This window comes from Alosa pseudoharengus, unplaced genomic scaffold (genome assembly GCF_046254945.1).
Source record: "Alosa pseudoharengus isolate Yale_2024_CS ecotype anadromous, Long Island Sound unplaced genomic scaffold, YU_APseudo_1.1 YU_APseudo_1.1_scf_3, whole genome shotgun sequence".
Lineage (NCBI taxonomy): Eukaryota > Metazoa > Chordata > Actinopteri > Clupeiformes > Clupeidae > Alosa > Alosa pseudoharengus.
The window spans coordinates 46,033,152-46,056,863 of NW_027468718.1; the positions used below are offsets into that span (position 1 = coordinate 46,033,152).

General features: G+C 39.9%; 2 protein-coding genes across 2 annotated transcripts in view; both read right to left on the reverse strand.

Moving 5' to 3' along the window:
• LOC143099963 (zinc-binding protein A33-like) overlaps positions 1-23,712 on the reverse strand; it is a 45,103-nt gene that overhangs the window by 6,839 nt on the left and 14,552 nt on the right. The window lies entirely within an intron of this gene.
• Positions 7,099-21,800, reverse strand: LOC143100947 (zinc-binding protein A33-like). The gene is made up of 6 exons (XM_076264537.1): positions 21,783-21,800; positions 19,563-19,658; positions 11,848-12,066; positions 9,586-9,608; positions 9,177-9,301; positions 7,099-8,369 (listed from the first exon to the last, which is right to left on the reverse strand). Exons 1-6 carry the CDS (start codon positions 21,798-21,800, stop codon positions 7,783-7,785), a joined length of 1,068 nt encoding a protein of 355 aa, XP_076120652.1. The 3' UTR covers positions 7,099-7,782.

Below are 23,712 nucleotides of genomic sequence, written 5' to 3' on the forward strand. Positions count from 1 at the left end.
AAATCATCATTGATTCTCTTTCCAGATTCAATGTTTAATTGAGGGATAACATAAGCAACTCCCATTTTCTTATCAGTCTGCTTAGATGCATCAGTATATAAAATGACTGCTTCTTTATATTTGCTCGCAATGTAACTCTGGACCCTGTAATGATCCACTTCAACATCCTTCTTTTCCTCTAATAAGCCCAAGTCTACTGGAACCTCTGACATCAGCCAAGGATGTGCCAACAACAGGATATGCCACTGTAGGGCTTATTTCAAGAGCACTTATTCCCATATTTATTACCTTTTGTCTTATTGTCCAACCAAAACTTTTAATAAGGTAACTCTCTCTCTCTTGACACTGCCATAAGACTGATTGACTCATGTGTTTTTCACTATGACCCCTTTGATTGTTAGATTTGTCCAATACACAAGAGACAGCTGGTCTCTTCTAAGATAGAGAGGCATCTCTCCCATCTCTACCTGGACTGCTGCCACTGGCGTGGTCTTAATTGCCCCACAGCATAGCTTCAAACCTTGGTTCTGAATTACATCTAGTTTCTTAAGTGATGTCTTAGCAGCAGACCCATACACTACACACCCATAGTCAAATACAGATCTCATCAGCCCTGTATAAATGGCTTTTAAAGCAGGTCTACTTGCTCCCCATTCAACTCCACGCAGACACCTCATCACATTCAACACTTTCTTGCATTTCTCAATATTTTTTTGCATTGTCCAAGTTAATCGTTTGTCAAACCACATTCCCAAATATTTGAAGAATTCCACTCTTTCTAAATCTGCCCCAGATAATTTGATTTTAACATCTACATTTATTTTCTTCCTAGAGAAGAATAAAGTCTTTGTTTTATCTATTGAGATCCTAAACCCCCATTGAAGGGCCCATTCTTGGACTCTGTTCACTGCCTGTTGCATCTTACCCATCACAAAATCTATATATCTTACTTTTTTCCACATTGCTCCATCATCTGCAAACAATGCCACCCCTACTGAATTTTGTATGTCTTTACAAATATCATCAATCATTATTGAAAATAATAGTGGACTAACAATACTTCCTTGTGGGACACCATTTTCCACACTGTATCGCTCACTTAATTCTCCATTTATTTTAATTTGAATTGTTCTATTAGACAAAAACCCTTTAATCCATTGGAACATCCGTCCCTTTATTCCCAATATTTTAACCTTTATCATACCTTCTTTCCACAACATATCATATGCCTTCTCAATGTCAAAAAACACTGCCACTACATTTTCTCTGTTCACTTGAGCCTTCCTTATTTTATCTTCAAGGCATACAATGGGATCCATGGTGCCTCTACCTTTCCTGAATCCACTTTGATAATGACTCATTAATCCTTTCGTTTCAACCCAATATGTAAGCCTGTCATTAATCATCCTTTCCATAGTTTTTCCCATCTGGGATGTTAATGCAATAGGTCTATAGTTAATTGCTATTTTAGGATCTTTCCCAGGTTTCCTAATAGGAATAATTATAGACTCCTTCCATGTTCTAGGAATACAACCATCTATCCATACTTTATTATATAGACTTAACAAAACTTCCTTCCCCTTATCACTTAAGTTCTCCAACATGGAATAGCAGATTTTATCCATCCCTGGAGATGACTTACCTAATTTACTTAATGCCTTATTGAGTTCAGATTTCGTAAATAACACATCCAATACCCCTTCTTCGCTATCCTCAATGTCAAACACATTGCGATATTTTTCAATTGTAACTTCTCTACCTCTTTTTTCTTCTTGAAAAGAGCTGAGCTGAGCTGTGCACCTTGGCTAATTTTTTTAGCCATTTTTTTAATCATATTCCAAACTCTCTCCAATGGAGTAGTTCGACCAATAGAGTCACAGAACTTTTTCCAATGATCTTTTTTAGCTTGTCTTATTGTTTTCCTAACTATTGCCTGAGATCTTTTATATTGAACTAAATTCTGAAAATTATGTGTTCTTTTTAACTCTTTAAACGCTCTATTTCTAACTTTAATTGCTTCCTTACATTCTGCAGACCACCATGGCACTATTTTAGTTAACGTCTTAGGCTTAGTTTTTGGGATTGATACTCCTGCTGCAACAATTATTCCATTCCAATTCCTGCTTATGTCATGTTCATTTCTTAATTCCACTCCTATCTGAATTCTAATAGGATAATGATCACTTCCTACTGTGCTTTCCCTCACTACCTCCCAATCACATCTATCTGCAATGGTTTTTGTGACAATAGTTAGATCTATTGCTGACTCTGTACCCCTTGCCACATCTATTATAGTCCCAGATCCATCATTCAAACATACTAACTCTTTCTCTTCCATAAATTCTTCGACTACATTTCCATTCCCATCATCCCTCTCTCCCCATAATGTACTATGTGCATTAAAATCCCCACACCAGATAATTCTCCCTGTCAAATCCTTCCAAATATCCTTGCCTTATCTCCACTTGTCTACATGGGTTATAAAAGTTTATAATTGTCACATTATCTTCATTTGTCCATACTTCTGTAGCAGGGCAATTCCATGCAAAGGTCATCCTTAACATGGAAAAACAAAGTTGTGCATACGCAAATAGAACTGTTGTTAAAATCTTCATTTAGGTCTATATTTTATTGTTTGTAACTGATCTGATTGAATTTGATGGAGAATTACACTCTTTTTACATCATTTTTTCACATGGTAATATTATACATATTTAAAAAGTGGATAAATGGACCCAAGGTTCAAACAAATTGTGTCATTTGACAAATTCCAGATTGGCAAGGGAATGGTAGAGTAATGTCTATGCTCAGCTTGCCTTTAAGAGCACAACTCCTTACATTTGTAAGGCTTTTGTTTTTAAGTCAGCAAGTGCATGGCCATGTCACATCCATAACGTTTTATAGGAAAAGTTTATGCTACACATACAGTGTTGATGCGACAATGTCCATAGTGTCTGTGCAAAGCTGATTTATATCAATGTAAAGTGTGATGACCAAATTGTGCCCCTTTCTTACTTTTAAAACCTTTAATGGTGCGTTATGGATGTGACGTTATGGATGTTACATAATGTGAATTTACAAGACTGGAGACTTTGTTATACCTCAAAGCCGATAAAACGTCTAGTGGCATGTCAGTTTCAACGCATTTCACCTTAGTGTTTAGGCCTACAATTGACATTTCAAAGATTATTAGGTTGATCAAAACCACAAGGAGGCCTTGCCTAACTATTAGCAAAACAAACATAATATTAAAATACCTCCAGTGATTAGCCTAGCCATAGCCTATTTTCAAGTGGCCTAATAACGAAAATCTGAGCGATTATCTTCCTGTAACTGTCATACTGTTGTTGTACAGTAACTGAATTATCGTGTTAGCTGGTGAAGATGGCTGACTTTGCAGCTGGAGTTAACATAGCAACCTTCTGTTGCAGATCTGTTCAGCCTGCTGCTCACGTCTGCTTAACACAGTTTCATTTTAAATGTGACGCAATATGCCAGCATTTGAAGTGTCAGGTCCTCTGTAGCTAATACCCACAGAGTAACATTAGTAACGGCAGCAATAAACTAGATGTACCGCATAGCGGTACAAAATAGGACAGCCTCTCAGTCCTGCATTCTCTTCGCAAAAATAAATCATGCTTGTCAATTTGTCTCCATCTCTTACTCCTGCAACTCATGTGCATGTAAATGAGTGTGTGCATATGTGAGTTTGCGTTTGAGTGTGTGTGTGTGTGTCTGTGTGTGCATGTGCGTATGCGTGCCTGTGTTTCCATGCGCACATGCGTATGCGTGCCTGTGTGTGTGCGTTTATGTGTCTGCATTCATGTGGGTGGGTGGGTGTTTGTGTGTGTGTGTGTGTGCTTGCCTGTCTGAATGTGTTTATGTGTGTGTGTGCTTGCCTGTCTGTATGTGTGCGACTGTGCGTGCGTGCGTGTGTGTGTGTGCCTGTGTGGGTGTGCGTGTGTGCACGTGCGCGTGCATGTACTTTATGTGTGCAAATCACAAATGAGTGGGTATGGGTTAGGTTGATGTGGGCTCTTGAGACTAACATACCATAAATATTTTGTCATCTTGGGTGCAACGGTTCAGGTAGGGCTAGTTATAGGGCTAGGTATATACATGTTCCCTGGTGTTTCAGTTGATGACGGTAAAAAAATATATGTATATATATTTTATATTTTAAATGACTTATTGTCCTGATTCTTCCTGTGGATCTTAGTGGGCACTGAGGAAGCAATCATTTCATCGCTAGTTTTTCATGATTACTTGTTCAATTGTTTCATATCAAAATTCACTACTTAATTATGTGTTTTATGTAGTTTGTCGAGGACTGGTTCAGACACGTCACATCCATAACGTGAAACCGTCACATCCATAACGCCAGTTTTTCCTACATAATGCATTATGAAAATGACGCATAGTTTCAAAAACACACTTTTTGTGTTCATTCAAGTCTCCTTCATGCTACATATATCATAGTTTCGGCAGTTTCCTTCAAAATTCACAGAGTTTGTAGAATACCTGTAATCTCTCACAAAAGTGTGTCCATTTCATGTCACATCCATAACGCTGATATAATGCCTTGTATTCTTAGGATGAAATTGATTATATGAAATTTGAGTATTTCTCAGTATTCAGAGGACATAGGTTACATTAAAAGTTATGCAAATTAATTCACTGATACTAATTTTGCCCCCACTCTAAGGCATTTTGTTTACCAATATGAGTCCAATTGTCACATCCATAACGCTGGAACTGCCCAGCAATGTATTCCAAGTCATTCCCCCTCTTTACCTCTCTATACTGAAGTCCCCTTTGTATAAAAATTACAACTCCACCTCCTTTACCTATTTCCCTATCCCTTCTTATAGAGTCATACCCCTTTATTACAAAATCCAACCTAGGCACTAGCCAGGTTTCTTGTATACAAATAATATTAGGTTTCTCTTGTAAATTTTCAACATATTTTTTGAATTCTTGGCCGTTTGCAATTAAACTCCTAGCATTCCACTGAAGTATAATTAAAACCATTATACAGGCCCACTCCATGACTGTGATTGTTGTGTTTCATCATTAACCCTTAAAGGTGTAGGTTTTTGAACATTCTAAGTTCCGCAACAATTGAAGGTTCTAAAATTCTATGTTGAATTCAATGAACCCAGATATTCTTTAGAATGTTAATTTCCCAACATTCCCGTCACACCAGTGTGACGGTACTCCTTTAAGGGTTAAGAATATCTCTTACTCTTTCCCAAGGCATTCCCTTTGCATCCAGGTATTTTTCAGCTGACTTCACAATTATTTTAATTCTTTCAGTTCTACTAGTGGTCTGTGCTGAGCAATTGATTATCTCAGCCATGAAGAGCACAAAATCACCTTTACTCACAATCAACGTATCTTCTTTTAGTTGATCACACTTTACACATTCCCTTACATCTTTAGTCCCATCCTTAATTGTTTCTACCGGTATTCCTACACCTCTTGGGACTTTCTTAGTTGCCTCTGCATAGGAAACCCCTTGGACTACTTTAATTCGCTGTACCTCCTGCATTATTTTGTTAGCCTCACAACCTCCATATGCTGCACTATGTTCTCCTCCACAGTTGCAACATTTTAGTTTTGCCCCTTCTTCACACTTTCCATTCATGTTCACCACTACATTTGCTACATCTTTGTTTGCCCTTGCATATCGCCGCTACATGCCAATATCTTTGACATTTAAAACACCGCAGTGGTGGAGTGTAAACCTTGACATCATAGCTCATGTAACCAATCAAGACTTTTCCTGGGAGTTTAGCTTCGTCAAAAGTTAACAGTACTGATAGACTGTCACATATAACTCCATTCCTTCTTGTTTTAAGTCGCTTTGCTTCCCTTACTTTAACATTTTGTATTCCTTCTTTCACTGAATCCACTGACTCACTTAGAGGAATCCCAGAGATCACACCCCTAACAAAGTTTTTGTCATATGCCATTGAACACTTCACTTCCATTTAGTTTATTTGTCTTTATTGCTTTCTGTTGTTGTTCATCACTTTTACATATTACCAGTAAAGAACCATTCCTCAAGTGTTTAGCGCTCCTTACCTCCCCAATGTCTTTATGCAGAATTTTGGTTAGTTGGATTGGACTCCACTCGTTAAAAGTAGTCCCCTCTTGTAACAATTTGATAAACACCTTGAACTCATCTTCACTCCTTTTCAGTTTTTATTTCTTTATCAATGTCACTATAATCTGCTTCGTCTCTATCTTTAGTTTTCCGTTTCCTATTGATTACTTTCCACTCATCCAAACTCCCGCGTCCAACATCCATCTCCCCATCCTCACTTCCTGATCCGTCATTTCCTGACCTCTGACCATTCACAGTCCAGTTGTTGCCAACCGCCTGAAGCTCACGATCAACAGACAAACGTCTACGCTCCTTTCCTCCAGATGCCGCCATTCCCGCCGACCCTGTGAATCAGAACCACGTGCTAGAGAGTGGGAGGGGCTTTTAAAGCAGTGCCTTGCTTTTCTTTCTTTTGAACTCTTGTGTTCCTGACATCAATGAGCACCTTCGATAAATCTTTTCTTAAACTTCCAAGCACTTTGGACCGTTTCTTTATTTATAAAATAACTCAACGAATTGGCAGTGCAGTCAAGGAAGCAGAATACAAATAGCCTAGGGAGGACTGGTACAAGAGCATCAGTTGCTGACTGCCTTGTAGAACCACTACTGGTCATTAAAACAAAGTGTAGTCAGTTTGGGGAAATTTGGGAAGGGGATTGGTGAGTTTGCTCTTTAGAGTTTTTATGGTGTTTCATTCAAATATCAATGGGCATCCAGAACATCCAGAAACACTGACGGCGCCTTTAATCAAATCACCTTGTGTTCAAATCTGAACAGTGATCATGAACTCTGTGACCTGTGCAGAGACCTTTTCTAGAGATTAATGCAGGAGAGATATGAGAGTCTTTAAAATGACAGAAAAGGAAACTGACACATGTCCTTAAATGAGAAATGATAATTATTTTATTAGTTTAACTACTATTACAGAAGCACCAAACAAAGCATCCACCAAATCACACATCATTAATAGATAAAATGGAGGTTATGCTTGTAGGCCAGGAACATCCACACGAGTCAAAGATATTTGTGCATACAGAAACAGCGAACAAATCATAAACCATTACTAAATAAACCAGAGGTTATGATTGTAGGCCAGGAACATCCCAACGTGTCAAAGATCTTTGTGTAGTTACCGATCAAGACATGTAAACCGACATGTAACTGCAGGATCGCTGACGGGAGCTTTAATCACATCACCTTCTGTTCTCATCTGGACAGACAGCGATCTGGAATACTGTAACCACTGTGGTCTGTGCAGAGACTTTCTCTGGAGATGAATGCAGGAGAGATCTGGAGTCTTTAAAATGACTACCAGAAAAGGAAACTAGAAATGAATTATTTTATTAGATTATAACAGCAAACAAATCATAAACCATAACTATATTAAACAGAGGTTATTGTAGGCCAGGAACATTTGAGATTGACACTATTCAGCCATTTACACACACTTGATGGCATCTCTCCAACATCCACACAAGACTCAAATATCTTTCTGATCAATACATGTAAAAGGACATGTAAAAGACAAGGATGTGTACGGGATATGTAAGAGACAGATTTTTCCTCTCAACAATATTGCCAAAACCAGGAAGTTCCTATCCCTTCAAGATTGAGGAAAAACAAAATCATGCTTTTCTTTCCTCACAACGAAACTACTGGGATGCTCTCCTATCCTACAACAAATGATGGCCATCAGTCAGTCTTTTCCTTCTGATCTGAAACTTCATGGGCAAGATTTTCATTGGGGTGTGTTCACTCTGAGAACCAAAGAATGGAAACACTCTCTGTGTGAAAGTGTGTGTAAAAGTATGTATATGCGTGCTGTTATGAAAGTCATAAAATGACAGCTTTCCTTTGTCCCAGTCTAGCTGCACTTTGATCCTCTGAGGATTCTGACTCACAGTGATAATAGGAGTTTCATGGAATTCAATTGAAGACTTAGACAGCGGAGAGGAAATGGCATCATATTCACCATCATCATAGTGCAAAAACCAAAGCCCACCCCCTTCACAAACCTCTCCCTTCCTCTTTGCTGACTCGGTCACAACACCCATTTCCCAATTTGTGCTGTTCCCAACCTCCACATACCAGCAGTGAGTCCCTGAGTTAAAGCCTTCTGAACCCAAAACATTAAGCCATTCATCAAATCTCTCTGGGTTATCAGGAAGTTGCTGTTTGTCATAACTGAAGTTCATACTGGTCAGATCCTCAGACAGAATGAGTTGTGGGTGTGCAGTGTTGGGATCCAAAGTCACAGGGACTGCATATAAAGAGAAAGAGAAAGAGAGAGAACACATGAGAATACAGCTAAAGTGATGATGGTGTTCTCCCGCCTTAGTTGTCCATAAATAAATAGGCTAAATATATCTTGCATTGTAGCTGTGCAACTCTACCAGAGTAGGCGATAGAAGTAGGCCTACCTCAGGCTCTCTCTCTCTCTACCTCTCAACAGGCGCATCCCTCCTCAGCATGCACATAATCCAAACATTCACAATCGTGCAAGACGACTGGCTAAATTGCTATTAAATCCGGTTAGCATCATTAGCACGCTACACGAATTTGTTCAAAACTGTTCAAATTGAATGCTAAATTCTAATCATTTCAATCCCGATGCAAATGGAAAAGTATTTTCCAAGACTCAAACCGGCCTGTTTCAAGGAGAAAAAGTATTCATTTGAAACTTAAACACACGTGGGGAAACTGAACAGTCTAACCAGTAGACTATGATAAACTAGCAAATTAAGCTACTTTGTTTACAATATTTCCAGGCTTCAACCAGTGCTGCTTTTCATTCAGACTTATGTGCACATTTATTTATTTGAGTGTTTTTCGTGATTGTGTTGCTATTTATTTTACCTGTTGACAACTGAGGTGATTAAAATCAGAGGAAGGTTAAGTTTAAAATAAAAGTGTTTTAAATTTAACTTTTTTTCCCTTCTGGTCCTTATATGAAATAGATTTTTTTAAAAATCAATAATTTCCGATATCGACCGATATGAAATACTTATATCATGATACAGTTTTCAGCCATATCGCCCAGCCCTAATATGTACACAACAGAACTTACTATATTGAACAGTCTCTGAAAATTGCATCTTCTCCCAGACTCTGAACTTCAGGTTGTGCAGGTGCTTTGCGACATTAATCAGAGCTCCTGAAACCCCCCCTGGATACTGCAGTGTACTCTGGGCTCTGGAAGAACATTCACGAGTCAGTGACGCTGTTTGTTTGGATTCGCAGGATACATTTCTTCCTGCCTCCAGCACAAGCAATACTTTAAGCCCTATGCACAGGATTAAGGTGTTGTGGATGGTCATCTACTTGACAGTTTGTGGCACCAATAAACAATTACATGACAACATGATAACAACAGCATATAGCCTTAAGTGTCACTGTCACTTAGTTGTATTTTATTTCAAGATTACATTTCAGTAAGGCTTTGTATGTGATATCTTTATCACAGGAAGATCACTCACCTAGCCACAGTTCTGTTGTAGTTCTACAAAATATAAGGGGCAAATGGATTAGAAATCATTGCTCTAATTAATCAAAGAGTATCTCCTCTTCTGCCTCTACTGTACTAAACCGAACACGATTTACTCTCACTCATCATACACATCCTATTGATTGTGTCTTTTTCTATCATCATCCTCCTCCTCTGGTTATCTTGTGTTGTATAGTATATGTAAGGCGAGGATCACATTAAGTGCGCCACATACTCGACGCACCCGACCAGTAGCGCGATAATGTGACGTCACAGAAGCGCCGTAACCATTTATACTCGCGCGTGGTGGTCGCGACACTAGTTGCAATATTCTCCTGAACAGAGGTGTCGCTGTTGTGAAAAGACTAACGTTAACTACTTACACAGAAGAAGAAGCTGCAGTAAGAAACACCAGTAGCTAGCCTCTGTGATGGTACTTCAGACTTTGGTTGCTACTATTCACAACTACCATCATCATTATCATGTAGTTTCCAAGGTGTGTGCACAGGTAGATAGATAGATGGATATATAGATAGGTACTTTAGTCATCCCGAGGGAAATTTTAATAATTTAAACAGTTTAGTTAGCTGGCTAGCTAGCTAGCAGCTGGCTGAGTTTGTGTAATTTCCTGAAGTGGAAAGAGATTTTGTTCAGGCCTTAATAGATATCCTTTGTTTGAAAATAAATAGTTTCTATTCTTTCCTCTTAATTCCATGTGTTGCAACTCTCACTGGTAACTTTGTTAACTTATCCAGCAAACTATTAAAAATTCACGACTGTAACAAAACACTGCAACTCGCTTGCCCTCGAACTAGTCCATCTTCCTGTTTCCGCCTTGTCGCGCTCGTCTGAAAAAAAATGAGTGGTGCGCTACAGTGTGCTACACGGCCAAAACCCTGGCGCGCCAGAGAGATCTACGTCATTTTGACGTCACGTTGTCGCGCTACCGGTCGGGTGCGTCAGGTATGTAGAAGCTCTTAGCCAGTGGCAATCGGCAGCGGCAAAACGTTTTGTCTCGTTCCTAAGCAACACAAACGGTTTGTCAATTGAATACACTTGCGTTGTGCTTTGGAAGTTGAAACGCTCACCTTGCTCAACGCTAGCGCCACCATTCCGCTGCCGAACCATAGAGAACAATAGGAAACCTGCCGCTTGCCGCTGGCTAATGTGATTCCCGCCTAAAGCTAATATTTACATCTCAGTGTTTCCCAAACATTGACTTATTTGTGGCGGCCCACCACAATATCAACATTGACCACCACACAATGATTTTCCAGGTTGTACTAAATTTTGCTTAAATCTGGTTAGCATCATAACCATGCTGCGCTAATTTGCTAAACACTGTTGCATTCAAGTTAATTCTGCAAACCCACCACCACAAATATAATTCAATTATGTGGGAAACACTGCATCTACAGAAATGTCTCCTATTGTACTAAAATTAAAGTCAGTAGTACTCATCTGGATGCCACTTTGGATCAAAGCTAAATCAACTAATGTTAATGCTTTCCACATCATACAGTCAGTGGGGTATATTACGAGGTTAGCGAGGTATGTTGCGCTCAAAGCCAGGGTATGCTGTGACACGAAAGTGGATCTGTTTTAGTGTCGCTATATCACCATGGTATCTTATGCTGTCAACCAAACCTGGTCGGGAGGAGGTTATGTGCTAAGTTATAGCTCAAATCGTGTAATCTACTGCCCACTGACCAATCAATTGTCTTAAAAACGAAGTTCTCTCACGTGTAGGATTCTGTCATATATCTTACAGGTGGAGCTCCGCCTCTACTAACATTTTGGATCTAGAATGCGCTTTAATAGTGCTGTGCGTGTAAATATCCCACTATGGACGTGCATACCATACAACAACTGATGACAATTGATTTATTTGATGTTATAGGTTAGACACAAAAAATGACCGCATTGTAGATTAAGCTATCGCTCATGAATGCGGAAAGAATTGTTTTTAAATAGAGGCGGTCTTGTGCGTCTCCACGTTTCACAATTGGCCAACGTCATCCCAACACCAAGATTGCTAACAGCCTAGTTTGACAGATATATCACATAACTGCTATCGTAGTATCACTTAACGTATACCCCTGAGTCAAGGCTTTGTGAAGCCTTGATATGTCTACATAGCCTAGATATGTCTAACGTGCTTCGTAGTATACCCCACAGGTCTGTGAACATGTGGATAGCCTATGTGTGTGTGTGTGTGTGTGTAGAGTATGACCAGCTGTTAGAGGTTCACTACCTGCAGTAATGTAAGGTCATCAGCTCCAATCTCCTCCTCTATGGCGTCTGAAAGAGATGAGATCTCACTGTTGATCTTCTCCAGCTTGTCCTTCATCATCTGACTCTTCTCATCTTCCTCCCTCAGTGCAGCTATCCTAGCTGCCTCTTCATCTCGTAAAAACTGGTGAAGCTTTTCAAACTCCTGTTTGATCTGCATCTCTGTTTTTTGGGCCTGAACCTGCAATATCACATCATAACATGGTTTCAATTCATCAATGTTTGCGGTTTCGCCTATGGTGTTACATTAGCAAATTGACTTTTCCTAAATTCCCATTGGTGAGACTTAAGACTTTAAACTTAGCTCATCATTCATCATGATTGGATCATTCAAGTCAATGGAGCAAAATTCATAAGTATAAGTATATATAAGTATAAGTATATATACTCTTTTGATCCCGTGAGGGAAATTTGGTCTCTGCATTTATCCCAATCCGTGAATTAGTGAAACACACTCAGCACACAGTGAACACACAGTGAGGTGAAGCACACACTAATCCCGGCGCAGTGAGCTGCCTGCAACAACAGCGGCGCTCGGGGAGCAGTGAGGGGTTAGGTGCCTTGCCCTGATATAAACTCCCAAAAAAAGTGGGATGAGTCAAAAAGGAGAAGGCACAAGTGAGAACCAGAGGGGTATTTCACAACACCTAGATATGGGATTAAGCTGGGATTGTTTGGTTATCCTGGATGAATTTAGCCTTGACTTGGTTTCAGAAAAGAGATGGCACATATGTTACCATGGGGATTTATTCTCTGTACCTAGCCTGGTCCCGACCAGGCTTAGCCTGGCTAGCGCCACCACTTCTCAATGAGACGTGGTCTGAGAACCAAACGTTCATTTTCTCGTATTTGAAAAAAATGCCCAGATCAGTTTATTGGGTGCCACGGATGTCTATCAAATGCGTCTGTGCATAGCTCATCATCGTCTTGCTTTCCCCCTTGTTCTGTGATTGGTCCCCTATCTCAGGCGAAAATTTGCTCCATGGTCTCCAGGCTGCCTTCGCGCGCAAGGCAGCATGGGAACACCCAGGCTAACAGCCAAGATAAGTTAAGGGTTATTTTGTGCCAAATCAACAGATTATAGAAAAAATTCCCGCCTGACCATCTTGGATTTTCTTCAAACCTCAGGTCAATATTGGTATTATACCCAGCAACTACTGTGCAAAATTCTAAGCATGTATCTACTTTATTGTCTGAGATATGGAAGCTTAAAAAACAGGCTCATGAGTCTGAAATTGCCTTTAAAAGTCTTTTTAAAATGACTAAGTTCCTTTAGTCATTACTCTTGAACAATTCATGCTAGATTCTTGACATTTTCAGGGAATATTCTACTATGTTAATTGTCTTCAACTTCTGAAATACTTTAAATATTTGTCAAGCTATGACTTGCTGAAAATTGCATTTATGAAAAATGTAAGTATGTTTTGACCACAATATCTTCACAATGAATCCCTTCAGAAGTTTTGCATTTATTTATATAATACTACTGTTTTAGTACTTCCTTACTAACTAGGTTGCATATCTAAAATAAATGGAAATATATAATTTATAGAGCATCAAACATGAAAAAAATACGTTTTTTGAAGTGCATATTCAGGGTGCGATTTGTGTAAAAACCAGAGGGGGGGATGATTTTGAATAAGTTTGTAAACCCCCCCCCCACAAAATTTTTATTTTTTTTAAATGAACGAACGATTCATAGCCTAGTAATGTCATGGCTAATAATACCCTATATTATTTTTGCCACCTTTGTAACATTTTAGTTTTAGTTTACCGTGGTATATGACTTTAAACAGCGAGTGTGCTTGGTATGATGATCAGCTCCTCTAATGCAGGGTAGGACTACGTTTTGACAAGCATACAAATTCACCTTGTTCTTGCCCCATCTGAAATGACTTCTCTACTTTTGCTGCCTCCATCCTTTCTGTATTTGTTGTGTAAAAAAACGTTGTATGGCACTGAAGTCTTAAGTTAGTGAATTGGCTAACAGTGTTAGTTGGTAACCAAATAGCCTACACATTGCGCTACATGAATGCATTCATTCTCTCTCCTGCTGATTTGCGTTCAGTAGCCAAGTGCGTAATATTGCAAAAGTTGAAAAAATAAATGTGTTTATTGTAGCCTACAGAAAATAAATAGCCTATCATACTGTCAGTTGCCTACAGTGCAGTGAAGAGTTTGGAGAGTAAAGTTATAGGGCAATTTACGAACCAGAACATAAAGACCATGAAGCTTCTATTTCTTGCAGCTGTTAAAACACCCGCTAGATAGTTTAAATACCCACCAACATTCGTTTTTGCAGTACAGATTATTTCTAAAAGTTATTTGTCCACTACTGGCTGATTTATCAAACGAGTGCTTTCTCGTTCGTCCTCTGCAAACTACAGGTGTTTCGGTAGAGAGCCATTGAATAAGCGATGCCAAGCAATTTCTGTAACACTTTTTGTGACATTCAGCAAATATCTCCTCATTTAATGTAAGTTCCTTCGGACAATAGGCCTACGTTCTACTCTACGTGCAGTTGTCCTCCATCTCAGTTGCATCAGTTTTCTAATTTTGAAGGTTCTAAAAAATTATTATGCTTCACTGAATCCTTCTCATTTTCTTTCATTTGTCTAGCTAACTTTTCCATTGAACCTAGCCATTTATGATGGATTACACACTTGACATTCTGAAATGTCCTGCACGATCAAGGCCAAATTAAGTTATCACGCAGCCACTTTGTCAGCAGCATCAGTGCTGACGGTGACGGTGCGTTTCTAAAGTCAGATTATTATGTAGGCTAGCCTACTAGACTGTTCTCACGTTGCAGCGCTGTACTTATATGAAGTAGCATTAATCAATATGAGGGGCAGAGGGGGATAAATGTTGTCCCCCCCGACGATAAAAATAATTTAGCAGAGGTAGGGATAGGAAAACCAGAGGGGGGGAAATCCTCACCATCCCCCCCTACAAATCGCACCCTGTGCATATTCCCCATGTATGACAATCATAGCACTAAAAATAATGTTTTCATTAGTATATGCTCAAAATAATGTGTTGGTACATTGATTCAAACTATATCGATTAAGGTATCAAACATGGTTTTTATGGCTGAGGATGATTGATATTTTCCTGGCTTCCTATGGACATTTGTTTAGCACTACTTATACCATGTGCTGATTTAGCCACGTGTTTTGGCTCGTTGTTTCCTTGTCTCCGCCCCTCACCTGAATCTGCTTATTAGAGTAATCATTGTCTCAACTGTTCCCTATCATGTTTCTGCCTTGGCTATTTCTTCACTTTTACCTTGTGAATTTAAAGCCAATGTGTACGGTTTAGTTAAATATTGTTTTAGGATTAGACAGGGCAAGGCAAAAGCATTTCCTTCATCACTGGAACTTTTTTAAAAATATATATTTTTAGGCTTTTAAAGTGTTTCGGCTCCTACACACAGCTGCGTGCGTTGCGTTGCTGGAGACGCATCCCATTCACTTTACATGGGCTCACGTCATCCGTTGCCGAACTGAATTGCGGGTCCGTTGCATCGCGTTTCTCCCGCCGCTCGCGTTGAGAAGTTCAGCTGTTGCTGCACCGACAGACGGCACCGGCCAATCAAGCCAATCTACGGACGGCACCAACCAATCACATTACAGTTTTACTTCAAGTCATTTGCATAGCTACCGTCGGGAACACTGGCATGCGTTGACGGAACGCAGCTGTGTGGGAGGCGTTAGAGAGCTGAAAGTTCAAATGTCAAGAAAATGGAACATTTTGGACTACGTTTACACGAAGCAGGGTATTTTCCTAAACGAATATCTGGCCATCTACGTTTGCAAATAAAACTGCATTTACAGGAGACCGTTTTTTTTAAAAATGTGTTTACACGAACCCGTGTACATACATGCTGTCATGAGCACGCCAAACCACAGTGGCAGTCTAACGATAACCAATCAGACCTCTGAAGTCGCACGTGAGAACATGTAAATGTAAACATTGGTCGCACATTTGGTGTACTTCTGTCGCATACTGTGACGTTGGCTGCCTAAAACTCCGTTTACCACAGTTTACAACCAAACGCATAAACAAAGTTTTCCAAAAAAAATCACTTTGGCCGGAGTTTTTTTGGATAACCGTTTTACGGGGCGAATTCTCTGTTTGCGTCTAAATGAAAGGCTCAAACGTAGGAAAATGTCTTCGTTTATAAAAATACACATGCTCGTGTAAACGGGGTCTTGGTGTCAAATCTTCAGGTGCCATTTATGAAGCCTCACCAAAAGTGTGATCTGAGTTGTGAAACACATGCAGATTGGTTGTAAAGACACAAAAGAGAATTTACAAAGTAAATTTTGTGCAATTGTAAGTTTGACATCTAGTGCCACTAGATCAGTCAAATGCACGATCTTCCTTGCAGATAATATATGATTTTTTTCACAATACAACAGTGGTTAGACACAAGACTCCAATACACCCAGTGCAAGTGCCTACCACACTCAAGGACTATTCTTCACAAAATTATAGACATTAAACACTAATTAGCATAGTTGTGCAGCTTTCAACTATATTCAGAGAACCTACCATTGTATGCTAGACTTTAAACCTAGAAATGGTAGGTTCTTTTAAAATCTTAAAATGTGTCACTTATCTTGGATGTCTTAATTCTGCCTTTGTGAAATACCCCTCAGGAATCTGGATTTTGTATCTATACATACATCTCCTTCTTCTCTATAGAGGAATGCTCTCAAATCTCTTTCTTTGTATTCTCCAACTTTATGGGATGTCACAGGAGAATATAATAAGCTGCACATTATGAGCTGTTATATTGGCAAAGGAAGGCTTAACAAGGTATTACAATGCAGGCAGGGTTGCCAATAATTAAAAAATATCTATTTCTTTATGAGGTATTTTTGTTTCTCAGAATACATTTGCTCAGAATAAATAAAAATGTTGCTCATTGTTTTCATTGTTTATTTTGTATTGTGATTTTTTTTTCATAACTGTTTTTAGTTAACTTTACCAGGGGTACCAATAACTCTGGAGGGCACTGTAGGTTGTACTCCGGAGTAACACTTTAAGGTGTTGGGATTGAGGTTTATACATTATACTGCACCACTACTGTACTAGTCTAGAGGAATATGCCTGGATTCAGGGGAAAATGGCGGGGGGAATGTCTCTGATTTCAAACAAAGCTTTTTTCAATAGCCAATCGCAGAGAGGTGGCAGACCTTGTGAGTATGCACATGTACTGGGTGTTTCATGAAAATACCGCCGACAGCGAACTAACAACCAAAATGATGGCGTTTAGTTTGCCTTTGTTGCCATCTCTGGTTAGCCTTTGCTTAGGCAAATGAGACATAACTTCTGCAGAGGTTTAAAGGAACCATATGTAAGAAATGAATTTCAATTAATCATAAAATGGCCCTGATATGTCACTAGACATTAAGAAATCATGTTCATTTCAAATACAACATCACTGACAACAGTAGTCCAGCCATTGTCATTTTTAAAGTAAAGTTGCAGCCCTCAACTGATGTTGATGTTGTGTTTTGTCATGTCATGTTGTGTTTTGGCCTGGGGCCTGTACTACGAAGCGGGGTTACTGGCTTATCTGGGTAACTTCGAGAGTAACTTGATCACGTGTGGCGTAACTTCCTGATTAACCCGTACTACGAAAGGTGGATAGGTTTTAACCGAGGTATGCTGCCATGGCAATTTACGCTGCATCTCAAACCTGCTCCGACCAGGTTATGTTCTTGGTTAACCCGAGGTTTCTGTTAACCACACCCTTTATAAGTACCACCCCTCCACTAACAATTTCTCCCGAGACATGTCGGCGTACCTGGATGATCCATACGACATTGGAGCGCAAATCGTGAGGGACTCTCTTCGCAGGGCGAGGGGTTTTAGAGACCGCCAGAAAATATATATAGCCTACCCGGACGATATTCTCTATGAAGATATAGATTGTCATCCGAGGGAATTCGTTATCTTTGTCAGATGATCTAGGAAGACGTCTCATAGCAATGCCCGTACGTGGACATTCATGTATTCCATTGGTGATGCTGAACATCTGAACAAGAATAGCCTACTGTATGTCCGAAAATAAATCGGACATAGGCCCACAGTATGCTGAACATCTGAGCAAGAATAAATCGGACATATAGTAGGCCTAATAAATAAAAATCACCATTTTTACAAACGTATTGAATTGAATGTCATATTACTGTACCCTGCACATAAAGGCTACACATTTCCACAGCACCAGAATCCGACCGAATGCCTCCCTCAACCCCCTCCATAATCGGCCTTCCACTATTATTTGCGATGGCAAACTCCTCTGCTACTGTAAAACACTCTGGTGCCTTACAGTAGTGTTCAAAGACACCTTTTTCTTGTTAGCTGTAAAACAGAGGCCAAGTGAAGGCTATAAGCATAGGCCTACATGTTTTCATAATTAAGAAATATTAATGCAAGCTATGACTATATAAACCACTATTCTGAATAATGTGTTTGTGTTTCATTTTCACCTGCTGCCATGTGCATTTGGCAATGGTGTTGCATCTGAAATGTTCACAGGATTAGGCATACACTAAATCAGTCAATGGGGCTACTTAAACATTCAATTATCCTTATTACTGTAATCTATATGCCCACTTCTAAATTGTGTTGCATCTGTAGGCATTTCTATGAACTCAAAATAAATAAGCAATTTAATGATTTAAACTCATTAAATACATTCCGCAAGCTATTAATCCTCCGTATTTGAAGAACATGTGGACATAAAACTTTACTTTTAGGCATTTTGGCTACCCGATCTGCAATACGTTGCCAACAGCCTTGCCTTGCTTTGTTCACTGGCCGACGTATTTGATTTTTGTCGTAGAGTGGGTTTTAATTCCTCATAAGTTGTCATAATAATTGTGCATTCCTCATCTGTAAAATAAGGTGAACGCGTCATCACTGAAAGTGGTGATTTGCGCTGCAACCCGCCCCTTTTATGTGAACGCGCACAAACTCCAATGAGGTTAACCCCGGCTCAACAAATCAACTTCATAATCAGCGTCGTAGTACCGATTAACACCACTAAAGATAACCAGGTTTTGTCAACCCCGGTTTAACAAAGTAACCCTGGGTTACATCTGGGTAGGTTAAGCTCCCTTCGTAGTACAGGCCCTGATGCGCCACCCTCCACTTATCTACTAATCACAAAGTCAGTAGTGTTTCGGCATCCGGGTTGGCAACCTCGAAGCAGGGGGGAGGGGGAGGGGATACACCTCTCTACAGTAATTTGAAAGTGATTGCAGTACCAGTTTTGGCCACAATCTTACATATGGTTCCTTTAAAGCAAATGTTGTTATGAACTTCAATTTCTTCAAAAATCGACTCTAAACATGCTTCAATTACGTTTGTATCAGCAGCCATTTCACACTGGTTTCAGTAGGAACATTTGTCCATGAACACAATGGAAGTGAGATCAGTGGCGTCTCTGAATAGCTGTTTTCCGGTTGTGAAGGTTTTGGCCCAGAAGTTCGTTCAGCATGATGCGAGCTTCTGGGTATTCAGATCACTACTGTACCAGTTGGCTACCGTTACACCATGTCCAGGGACACAACATGGTGATACATTCTGGGACTGAAAAAACAACCTCCTGGAGTGCCAGATCCCAAACCACCTGACCACCACCACCCCAAGTCCTACCTTTATGTACTCTAGAGTTTCATTACAGGTGAGTGTTGCAAGGTTGAAGTCTTCAAGTTTCTTCTCCAGGAGCGGCAGTTTAATCCTGAGTTCTTCCTGGAAAGAAAACAACATGTATGGGTGTCAGGGGACCAATACAGGCTGACATGCAGTGTGTGTTTGAACCAATCCCATCTGTTCAAAGTCATAATAATGAATGCTAAACATTAATGTAGACTATGCACTTTAATTGCATTATTAGGCTATACAAGTTATGAGTAAATTATTATGGAGGTTATAGGGTGAGGGTGCCCTTTGTAGGTTATGTTCATGGTTTGTAAATAAATACCAATAGCCTATAACACCGGGCCAAGTTAGAAACAGATCACAAAGCAGAGAGAGGGGGCCCTGTACTGGTTTATTAGCCTACAGGACATGCATGATCGCTTAACATGACATTCTGCTCTGCACCGACTATGGTTCCTGTGCCATCTTAGTTTTATTAGATCTTAGTGCTGCATTTGACACCATTGACAATGGTATCTTGCTGCGCAGGCTGGAACACAGAGTTGGTCTGCAGGGCACTGTACTAACCTGGTTCACCTCATACCTCAAAGATAGGACTTTTTCTGTCAAGTTGGGAAATCATTCATCTTCATCTGCTACTATGAAATGTGGGGTCCCCCAAGGTTCAATCCTTGGCCCCCTTCCTCTTCTCTCTATACATGTTGCCCCTAAGTTCCATTTTTGATAAATATGGCATCCAATACCACTGCTATGCTGATGATACCCAGATCTATCTCCCAGTTGCTCCTCAGACCCCATGTTTATTAAATAAACTGCATAGCTGCCTCAATGACATTAAATTTTGGATGGCCTGCAATTTCTTACAACTCAACGACAGCAAAACCGAAGTATATATTTGGTCCCTTCTCCTCTGTCACCAGCCTCAGTTGGTCCGCTCTCAAACAATGTGCACTCCATGGTTAGAAATCTTGGTGTCATGCTGGATAGCTCTCTTTTTATCCCAAAACGACCTTGAAACCCCGTATACATGCTTTTATTACCTCCAGACTCGATTATTGCCATATTTTATACACAGGGCTGACCCAATTCAACATTTATAAATTACAGATGGTCCAGAATGCAGCAGCCAGATTGCTTACGGGTACTAAAAAGAGAGAGCACATCACACCAGTCCTGGCTCAGCTGCACTGGCTTCCTGTTAAATTTAGAATTGGGGGCCAAGCAGCGAAGCTGCGAGGCAACCCATAGTGATTCTACCTTTTCTTATTATTACGCTTGCATAATGTGAGTCTATGGCAGCCCATAGAACCGTCTGGTGAAAAGTTGTGAAATTTGGCACACCGATTAGGGACAGTCCCATGATTAATTTCACCAAGTTTCATGTCGGCACCTCTAGCGCCACCAACAGGCCAAAGTTCGATGTGCGTTCACGCACATTGACCTGTTGACCTGATTGTCAAAAATGAGGTAGCATTGGAATCCTTGGACCAAGCTGAGTTCAACGCACCCTATGATGTCATTTTCCGCCATGTTGGATTTTCCGCCATTTTGGATTTTTTAAAAAACCTTTAAAAAGTTTCACCTCTCACATAGTTTGTCCGATTTTCACAAAACTTAGTACATATGATCTTCAGACCAAGCCGCACAAAAGGTATGGATTTTCGTCTTCGGAACTAAAACTGTTCTCCCATAACAGCCAATTGAAATTTGTGGAGAGGCCGCCAAACAGGAAGTGAGCTCATATCTCAGCAACCCTGTCATGTAGTATATAGACTACTGACCCAGTGAGGAGGGTGCTCAAAAAAGTTGGTGACCTTTGACCTCAAGGGGGCGCTGCAATTAGCAAAAATGTATTTTGGCCTGTAGCTGTTGATGCGGTTGGATTTAAAACCTACTAGTGGTATCTGGTAATACTGTGGGAGGTCCTTAGGCCAACACAGGCAAACTTGTGACATCAACATAATTGATTCAACCACCATATTGGATTTAATCAAAAACATTTAAATGTTTTCGCAGGTCACAAATTTCATCTGATTTTCACCAAAATTGGCACAGATCATCTTCAGACCGTGCCTTATCAGTCAATTTTTTTCTGGAACAATTGACAGAAGCGTTCACCTGTAACAGCCAATCGAAATTTGCGGCGAAGCCGCCAAACAGGAAGTGAGCTCATATCTCAGCAACGCTTTCATGTATCAAAACCAAACTTAGTACATTGTCCTTAGGACCCATCGGGAGGACGCTCATGAAATTTGGTGACCTTCAAACCTCTATTACATCTGTAATTCGCAAAAATGCATTTTAGCCTGTAGATGCTATGTATTATTTTGCAATGGAAGTCAATGGCAGCCCATAGAACCATCTGGTAAAATGTTGCACAATTTGGCACACTGGGGACAGTCCAATAATTAATTTCACCAAGTTTCATGCCAGCACCTCGAGCGCTCTAGCGCCACCAACAGGCCAAAGTTGGACGTGTGTTCACGGACGTTACTTTTGACCTGTTGACCCGAAATGAAGTATCGTTGGAATCCTTGGACCAAGCAGAGTTCAACAAACCCTATGACGTCAATTTTTGACCTAAATGTTTAAATCACAGCAAGTGTGATCATATCTCAGTTGATCTTTTATTTTTGATGTGAAACTGATGACAGCAAGTTCCATCCAGTTCATTCTAATTCGTGCGTGCAAGGGTGGGGCGGGTGGGATGGGCAGGGGCGATTATTGGGGGGCGGGCTGGCTGGGGGAGGGGGCGGCAACACTCAGCCCTGGTTCAGCCCCACAAAATCAGTTATGTTTTGATGTGAAACTTGACCTTGTAACTCAGCCAATCTTGGGTTGTGCGTGCGTGCAAGGGCGGGGCGGGACTGCTGAACTGCCTGCTTAGCAACCTCATTGCTGCTTGCAGCTATATTTGATTTTAAGATTTTACTTTTTGTTTTTAAAGCTCTTTTGTTTATAAATGGCTTAGCAACCCCCTACATTGCTGAAATCCTTTCCCCACACTCCACCTCTAGGTTGACCCCGTCATCTTCAAAACAACTCTTAAACAAAAGGTGACCAAAAAAGACTTCTCTGTTGCTGGCCGAAACTTATGGAATCCCCTTCCACCCCACATTAAGTGCTCGACTTTTTTAAAGTTTTAAGTCTAATTTAAAAACGTCCCTTTTCTCTCTTGCTTTTAACAATCTTTAATAGCGCCCCGTATCTTGCGTGTGCCTTCCCTCTTTCCCCTCTGCTCAAATGGCTCACTCTTTTTTTTTACCTTTTTACTTTATTTTGTCTACCACTTAGGCTACTTTTATTTATTTTTATTTTTTTCACTTATTTATTGCTTTTAACTTTGTTTAATTTTTTGTTTGTTTTCCCGTTTACTCTATTTTACCTGTTTTACTCCATTTCTTTTTTTTTTCTATTTTATATTATATTTATGTTTAACTTTATCTATACACGGGTTTCCCGTTTACCAACAAAACTAGATGCGCGCGCAGCCGCGAGGCAGAAGACGCTTGGTGGCCGTCCACAACGTTATAAACTTAACCTAAATAGTCGGCTGATGTAAGCTACAATCGGATTTTTTTGTATACCCCTGTTGTCTCAATGATAATAACATCTCATTTCAGACTATATTTCAAAGTTTGACGTTCATTTGGATTATTAATAGCCTATAACATCGTATTTTGTCATTTTTGGCGAAGACATGCATTCCGTTAGGGATATTGAACATATTTAACATTCTCTAGCCATCGTGATTTCGAATTGGTGCAGTTTTCAGCACAAAAACTCATTTTATTCTTTTGCTCTTTTGCATTGCTCTATGCTGTTCTGTGGTGCTTTCTGCCTCTTGGTTGCGCATGCATGTTTTCGTGACGTTCCATAGAAATCCATGTATTCTACTGATCTAAATCTTTATTTTAATGATTTTAATGTACTATGCCTACTTCTTAATTCTACTCATGTAATATTGTTTTTCTTCTTACTTATTTTATACACTACTTTATTCAGACTCTGTGTATCCCTGGGTCCCTTTTTATGTTTTAACCGTTTTGCCCAACCTCTCTTTTGCCATGTAAAGCACTTTAGGTCAACTCCTGTTGTTTTTAAATGTGCTACATGAATAAAAGTGACTTGACTTGACTTGACT

Bases quoted from the DNA above. Each gene is read 5' to 3' on its own strand.
- LOC143100947 (XM_076264537.1), bottom strand. The intron at 12,067-19,562 runs GTAGGACTTGGG...GTGATATTGCAG, and splicing joins AAACTCTAGAGTACATAAAG to GTTCAGGCCCAAAAAACAGA. The intron at 8,370-9,176 runs GTAAGTTCTGTT...CTTTATATGCAG, and splicing joins TTCAGAGACTGTTCAATATA to TCCCTGTGACTTTGGATCCC.